General features: G+C 34.7%; 1 protein-coding gene across 1 annotated transcript; it reads right to left on the reverse strand.

Moving 5' to 3' along the window:
* Nucleotides 1-712: 712 nt before the first annotated feature.
* Nucleotides 713-7,807, reverse strand: LOC128166316 (SOSS complex subunit C-like). The gene is made up of 5 exons (XM_052831409.1): nt 7,685-7,807; nt 2,553-2,649; nt 2,110-2,152; nt 1,563-1,619; nt 713-881 (listed from the first exon to the last, which is right to left on the reverse strand). The coding sequence occupies exons 1-5, from the start codon at nt 7,719-7,721 to the stop codon at nt 786-788; spliced, it is 330 nt and encodes a 109-aa protein (XP_052687369.1). The 5' UTR covers nt 7,722-7,807; the 3' UTR covers nt 713-785.
* Between the last annotated feature and the right edge of the window lie 13 nt (nt 7,808-7,820).

Here is a 7,820-nt window from a genome sequence, read left to right on the forward strand (position 1 = left end):
CATAAGACGCACCATCCATACAAGTTTGGGGAAGTTAGGACCAGTAGTAACTAAGATTAATCATCAGAGGGCACCTGCAACAAAAACTTTAACCAGCTCTAAAAACCTTAACCTCTTCAAGCATCCGAAACCTATTGCTCAGATTCAGCATTCAAGCTTGTCAGGTGCATCAGTATCATAAGACGCATCATCCATACAAGTTTGGGGAAGTTAGGACCAGTAGTAACTTAGATATTGCTATCAATGGGCACCCGCAACAAAAACTTTAACCTGCTCCAAAAACCTTAACCTCCTCCAGCATCCGAAACCTATAGCTCAGATTCAGCACTCAAACCTGTCTGGTGCATCAGTATCATAAGGCACACCATCCATGCAAGTTTGGTGAAGTACAGACCAGCAGTAACTAAGATACTGCTATCAAAGGGCACCTGCAACAAAAACTTTAACCTGGTCCAACAACCTTAACCTCCTCCAGCATCTGAAATTTAGGACTCAGATTCAGCATCCAAGTCTTTCAAGTCCATAAGTAGGTCCAGATGCATCATCCATGCAAGTTTGGTGAAGATAGGACAAGTAATAGCTTAGATACAGGACCTGCAACAAAAACTTTAACCAGGTCCGGACGCCGACGCCGACGCCACCGCCGACGCCGACGCCGAGGGTATAGCATAAGCTCTCCTTGACTTCGTCTCGGTGAGCTAAAAATGAAACAGTGTTTTACAAAAGTTATTTTAATGAAAAAATGAGTCAATGGTATATACAATGAAATGAGGATGAACAAAATGTTATTTTTCATTAAATCTGGGTAAAACAGGAAGTATTAGATTTCCAAATGATGAGTCTTGTGTAATGAAGTAGCCCACAGAGTTGGCATTGGCATGCTGGAAAAAAAATCATAAATTCTACAGTGTTTATAAGTTTACATATCTTAAATTTAACAAAAACAAAAATTAAGCAAATAGTGGAAACATTTATACAACTGAAGCCATATAATTGTAACAATGATGAGAAAATTCTATAGTGCAAACACTCAAATTATATTTACTTTTGCTTTCTGTGTTTTTGTAGCATTTTCCTATAATTGTAAATTTCCTTTTGCCATTTATTCACTGCATTAAGGACATGTAACCTTCCTCAGATTTAGATAATTGTCCTTGATAGATTATTTCTTCTTTATTTGCATTAAAACCTGTTAATGCCCAAAAATTCATTGTGCATTCCCAGGCTGTTTTTGGAATTAATATATTTTGAATTGCTCGTTAATTAATAGCATGCAAAATGCAATTAAATGCTACTCAATAAAGTCACAGTATATATTTTTGAATGAAACTACATCTTATATAACATGAAAATATAATTATGGAATTATGTATTGAAATCTTTGCATTGCGGAAATAGGAAAAAATAAATAATGGAAGATAGGTCATGTCTGACCTTATAATATGATGCTTAATTTTGTCATGCCCTCTCCCGTAAGATGTAAAAGTGGTAGACTATGTGCTGTGCTGTTTTTGCAGCATGTTATGACTGACACTGATTATAACACCTGAGACCAGTCTCACCTGTAAAGCTGTCCGCTGGGCAGGTGTCATGTGTTGGGTCTCCATTACAAGGCTGATCTGTAAGGTAATTAACACCATTCTTATCTACACCCACCTGTCACATCATATACACTGAATAATCCTCATAAGTAACAAAGCACTTCCTCTGGCAATCTATATACTTTTAATCTTTGTATAAATCAACTGGTCAACTAGATATCTAGCAAGCATATTAAATGGACTAACACCTACCAGATTTTATAACCTTTCCCACAATAATCTGTACATAAAATCTTACGCAATATTTTTCAGTTATACAATCTATCTTGTAATGTTTATAGTTTCTACATAATACCCTGTGCACTGGTAATAATTTACAGTTATATAATACCTCGGTAATAACATGCACATGCAGTGTCTGAAACATTGAATGCAGCTTAAAGATTTATACAAGTTAGCAAAACAAATCAAAAATCTGCTGAACATAAGATAGAAATGTTCAGATTGATTTATTGCCATTTTTTATTGTTCACAAATTGATAATAAAACAACAAACAGGATACATTACATTTCCTGGCACTGTCACAGGAGAAGGCGGAACTGTGGGCGAACTGGAACACAGAGAAAAACAAAGCTTAGAGTTCATCAACATGGAGAAACATCCATCAATGATCCTGTAAACTCCTCTCTGATCTGTGCCATGTTTATGTTAATGAGATGGATGGTGTTGTTATAGAGAGGAATTGCCTTTAAAGTGTCAATAAAGTTGATGGTAAAGCCTCACCTATTTCAGTTGGCAAGTACGAGTTACTTTTCCACAAGTTATATGTTACCCTTAGTAACTGCAATTTATGCACAGATTCCTGAATTGATATGCATTTTAAAGCGCATGGTTTATCATTCATCTACATTTTTCAATTCTGATTTTGAAATTTCTTAATAGCACATAACTTTGTAACTTTAAGTGAATGTTTTAGTTAAATCCACTTGTTGGTTAGCTTGAGCAGTTACCTGTTTGGGATGGGGTTACTGACTGAGGCACCTTGTCCCCCTCGGAGACGTCTTTTCTGTTCCTCTAAATGTTCTAATATTTTCCTGTTTCTGTTCTCTATTCAATAAAATATTAAAAATATCTAAAATAGCCCTCCTGTAAAGATGCAATTGGTTTTTAAACTTCATAGTAAATTTTATAAAGAAATTCACGGTTATTCATGACAAGATAAGAAAACGTTATCATTAAAATCTAGTGGTTCAACCACTTACGACATTATATTGTTTATATCTATTGGATTAAAGTGAATTAAATCTAATTTCAACAATTTGAAGATCATGATAAAAAAAACACTGTAGAATGACCTTTACCTATCACCTGAGGTCACAAACGTGTGTTGTGTAAGGTAAGTAATAATGATTGATTTATAGTAACATCAATCAAAAATGTGAGTGCCTGAATACTCTTCAGAGGGCATACACAAGACAGTATTTAACCTCAAAATAAAGTGTGGTTTCTGACATATCTTAGAGTTTTGGTGTTTTTTTTAAATAAAAAAAAAACCAAATAATCTTTTATGTATTTAAAATTACTAGATTCCATTATTGCAGAGGAATTCCAAAATGATAGGAGAGTTTATATGCAATCTGAAAAAAAAACACAATGGAGAACTTGTGATTGATCTCGCCTTTTTATGAGGAGTCAGATCAATCAAGGTTGGTTATCAAAAAGCCTGGGAATCTGTTTTAGAATAAAAATGACCAAGGGCAATAACTCTTCTGAAAGATTGTAAATTATTGTGGAGTAAACACAGAAACTGAACTTGTCTTTTGTTAAAAGAACTCGGATTCTGAATACTATATTTGAAGGATAAATGAAAAGAGAAAAAAAACTTCCTCATGCCCTTAAAAACTCTTCTTTTTTATTTGTGCTATGTTTGTAAATTACTGATTGGAGATAATAATGTTTGTTAAATTTGAATTCTGATATCTGAAAAAAAAAATCTAAAAATGTTTAAAGATACATATATTGGAATGAAGGTAAGCGTTGGATAAATTTTCTCTCATTTTACACATAAAAAGAGAGTTTATGTATTCTGAACAAATTCAAAACAATTCTTATATTGCTGTGTTAATTGGAAAGAGTATTTATCAAAGGGCGCGCTTGATTAAGCTTAACCTGGTGTTCACCGGTGTAAACATTTTGTATTGTATATCAAGTGCACTTAAAGGGTTTAATGTACATGGTGTAGGGAAGATAAGGAAATATATGGCGGAAAAGGATGCTGTTTTAACAGGGAATTTGATGTTCAGCAATCATCCAAGCTTTTTTTTAAAATTTGAATGCAATAAAATAAACACATTTCAAATTAAATGGCTTTCATACAAAAGACAATTTACTTGCAACTTCTAATCCAATATACTACTTAAAATCATTTGTCAAGTTTCCAATCATAACATTCGTCCGCCATATTGGTTTCAGTGCTACATCCAACTACACATGCCCCTGACTCGGTGTAGAAAAGTGTACACACGGTGTACACCTAAACGCTACACCACTGCACTTGATTTACACTTTAATTTCCTTTTTGGAAAATCAAGCGCGTCAATTTATTCTTAAATGTCTGAGAAAATTCAGGACAGAGTGAAACCAGAGACACAAATAACAGAGATTGGCAACTCCCCCTTACCAAAATATTGACCTTCTGGCAACACATTCTGGCATTATTGCAGCAATACTGCAGCAACATTCTGGCAACACATTGCGGCAATGTTGCTGCAGTAGCGTTTTTCGTATGCAAATGAGATTGCGGCAATATTGCCAGAAAGATGTTGCCGCAAAAGTTTTGCCGCAACATATTGTTGCGACAACACCTTTCTGGCAATACATTGCGGCAATGTTGCTGCAGTAGCGTTTTTCGTATGCAAATGAGATTGCGGCAATATTGCCAGAAAGATGTTGCCGCAACAACACCTTTCTGGCAATACATTGCGGCAATGTTGCTGCAGTAGCGTTTTTCGTATGCAAATGAGATTGCGGCAATATTGCCAGAAAGATGTTGCCGCAAAAGTTTTGCTGCAACACATTGTTGCGACAACACCTTTCTGGCAATACATTTGCATAAGAAAAATGACATTGCAGAAATATTGGTTCAATGCATTTTCTGTGCTCTGGCATCAATGGTACAATATATGCAACATTTATAAATAATAAATGTATACAGTAAATCAGTCATGTATATTATATTAATCTACAACCAAAATGAAAAAAAATCTTTCATTGCCACTACAGTTTTATTTTTTTAAAGATGCAAAAAGGTTACAACAAGACTAACATTTTGCATTACATTAAATTTGGACTTTTCAAAAATAAAAAATAAAAAAAAGTTTGTGATTACACAATATTAAAGAAGTAAAAAAAATATTTTATTCAATGTAACATGCACAAAATAAGTATTGAATTAAAAATATAATGTATAATATTAGAGACCTGAAACTGGAATTTCAACATGCTTATAAAGGACACCAGTTAAAATTAATAATCTTTAAATTTAACACATTTTATAAATACAATAAACACAAATATGATGAACAAATCATGATGAAACTTGACTTAAAGTACTCAGCCAATCAGTGACAATTTGGTGCTGCAGATAAACATGTATTGCAGTTTGATTGACACAACGCGCACAGACGGATTGACACAACGCGCACAGACGGATATGGACAAAAGTTCACTGTTTACCGTAAGCAAAGCTCAAACCATATTGTTTACAAGTCCTGCACAACCACTTGCTGTATTACGATTGATGAAGGCATTCTTCTAGGCATTCCAAATGTCCTTTTTTTGACAGTCTCATGGGCATTTTGATTTCACACATAAACAATCACAAAAACAGCTATCAGAATATCACAATAATATCCACATTGGAATTCAGCACTGTTGTGTATATGTTCCTCTCCATAATCTTAAACAAATTATGCCATCATTCTTTTTTGGTTGCCAGTTGCACCATTCATTTAATCAGTAAGGTGACAGCTTTTTTCATGGTTTTCTTCAGGTCAGTGTAACACAGGGCAGACCTACTGGGAAGATAAATGGATTTCATTTAAGCACATTGGCAATTGTTTTCATATTTTAAGCAGTTCCCCTTCAATTTTTTTAAAATTACATTATAAAATTACCAAAAATATGCCTCGGACCCCTTCCCCTGGCAAACTCAAATAACCGTCGGACCCCCCCCCCCCCCCGAATAAAATTCTAGATCCGCGCATGGTTCTTAAACAGTGTTGAACCCATTGATATAATGGTAGCTCGCAGTCTTTCGGTTTATTTTCTTATATCAAACATGTTTAAACTGCTATTCAATGAATATATTTTTATTGCTAAACTTACTTTTTCAAAAACGTGCTCATGCAGATGGTGCAGGGGATGTCAACACTCGATTCGTTCACTCAGATTCGTCCTCAGTTCAGCCGTTGGTATTTTTTTTCACAGATAAACACTCCGTTGACATTGGGTTTTTTAACCTTGTTTACAGATAATTCCCGTATTTCATTCATTTCACCATCTCAAGTGATGGCAGAAGGCTCGATGGCAGACAACATGGCAGCTTCGAATGTGAAAATTGGCGGCTAGCGATTTGATCGACCAATCAGCGCGCGCGTAACTTAACATTGAAACGAAAGTAAAAGTGGAAACAAACAGCATACGAAAATTCTTAATTCAACATGCATCGAGCAGTTTAGATACTCAAATCTAAGTAGACTGATATTTTAACTTAATAAAAAAGAACATACCGTTACAAAAGAACAGACAGGTGGGTATTCACATAAAACATGAGTTGGGGGGAGGGGGGGGGGGGGGTGTGATTCAAACTGTCTTTTATAGTGAAACATCGTAATTAACCATGCATAACAGTTATATGCCATTGAAGAGAATATCACTGGATTTTTGTAATTGAGACTTTCTTAGAATAAGACTTTAATCATAAATTATGTCAAATTTATTAGATTTAATTTTTTCGTCTTACTAATTTCTTTTTTTTGGGGGGGGGGGGGGGGGGGACATGTACATACAAAAGCAATTCATGCAATTATACTTGTGCTGAATGTGTAAAATTTTATAAGTCTATAAATTCTGCTAAAGCTAAGTTTGTGGTAAACTTCTGGCAAATTTTGAGGTGTTATAACTGAAATTATATCTAAATAATTGACAATTTTTAACCCCCCTCCACTGCTTGGCTTCTCCTTAAATTTTAATTAAAGCAGAAATCAAATATGATGCAGTATTGCCAGATCGAATAATATATATCATGTATAAATTAGTTCATGATTAAAATTATCAAATACATGTAGATGTTACCAGAAAATTATTTCTGGCAGTATGATACTGAGTGTAGCCAGAATATTACCAGAAGTCGTTGCAGCTAGTGGCAATATTCTAGGTGGATGTTAATATAATTTTTTACAGAAATAACTCTAATAGTATTGCCAGAATGTTGCCAGAAGTTATTGCCGCTAGCGGCAACACTCCAGCAGTATTGCCAAAATGTTACCAGAAGTTGTTGCAGCTAGCGGCAACATTTCACTAGTCTTAAAATCTGGTTTCTGGTAACAAAAATGTGTTGCTGCAATATTGCCGCAATATTGTGGCATTGTTGCAGCAATAATTTTACTTTGGTAAGGGGGCCACCATTAGCGTGTTTTGTTGTTGAAAAATGTTACGGGACAAACCTTACTTTGAGAACTACATATAAGTAAACTGAGATCAGTTTTGTGGTTATATCACAGGCAGAGCACTTGGTTTCTGTATTAAAATTTATAGGGTGAAATTTTAATACAGAAACCAAGTGCTCTGCCTGTGATATAACCACAAAACTGATAAATTGATAAGAGTGGTGGGTTTTTAACCAGAGAAGTTTTCATCATTTCCTCCATATTGTCAACGCATAAGTTATAAAAGTGTAGCTGGTGTTTATCACTATTAAAAGACAGAAAGCAGGGAGTATTTACGTCTCAGGTGAAAATTACTCTGTCTGTTATTTGGTATTGTGATATTCCCCCTTTCATCATTAGAATTTTTAAAGAGACATATATACAGGGTCTCACATCTTACCCACGTCAGGATTCAGTGCATAGAAAAGTAATACCTTGCCCTGTACCAGGACCCGGAGTCTGGAAAGCCATCTCTATTCAATTCAGGCAAGTGGACCCATGCTAAAAACCCGTCTCCTATATCAATAACAAAAAACCATTTTTGAGTTGTTAGAAATTTTCTCATTGGTG

The sequence above is a fragment of the Crassostrea angulata genome, chromosome 10 (genome assembly GCF_025612915.1).
Source record: "Crassostrea angulata isolate pt1a10 chromosome 10, ASM2561291v2, whole genome shotgun sequence".
Taxonomy (NCBI): domain Eukaryota; kingdom Metazoa; phylum Mollusca; class Bivalvia; order Ostreida; family Ostreidae; genus Magallana; species Magallana angulata.

Excerpts from the sequence above, each read along its gene's own strand:
- LOC128166316 (XM_052831409.1), bottom strand. The coding sequence starts at position 7,721 with ATGGCTTTCCAGACTCCGGGTCCTGGTACAGGGCAAG. Across the intron at positions 2,153-2,552 it reads AGTAACCCCATCCCAAACAG|TTCGCCCACAGTTCCGCCTT; the intron begins GTAACTGCTCAA and ends TCTGTGTTCCAG. Across the intron at positions 1,620-2,109 it reads CTGTGACAGTGCCAGGAAAT|ATCAGCCTTGTAATGGAGAC; the intron begins GTAATGTATCCT and ends ATTACCTTACAG.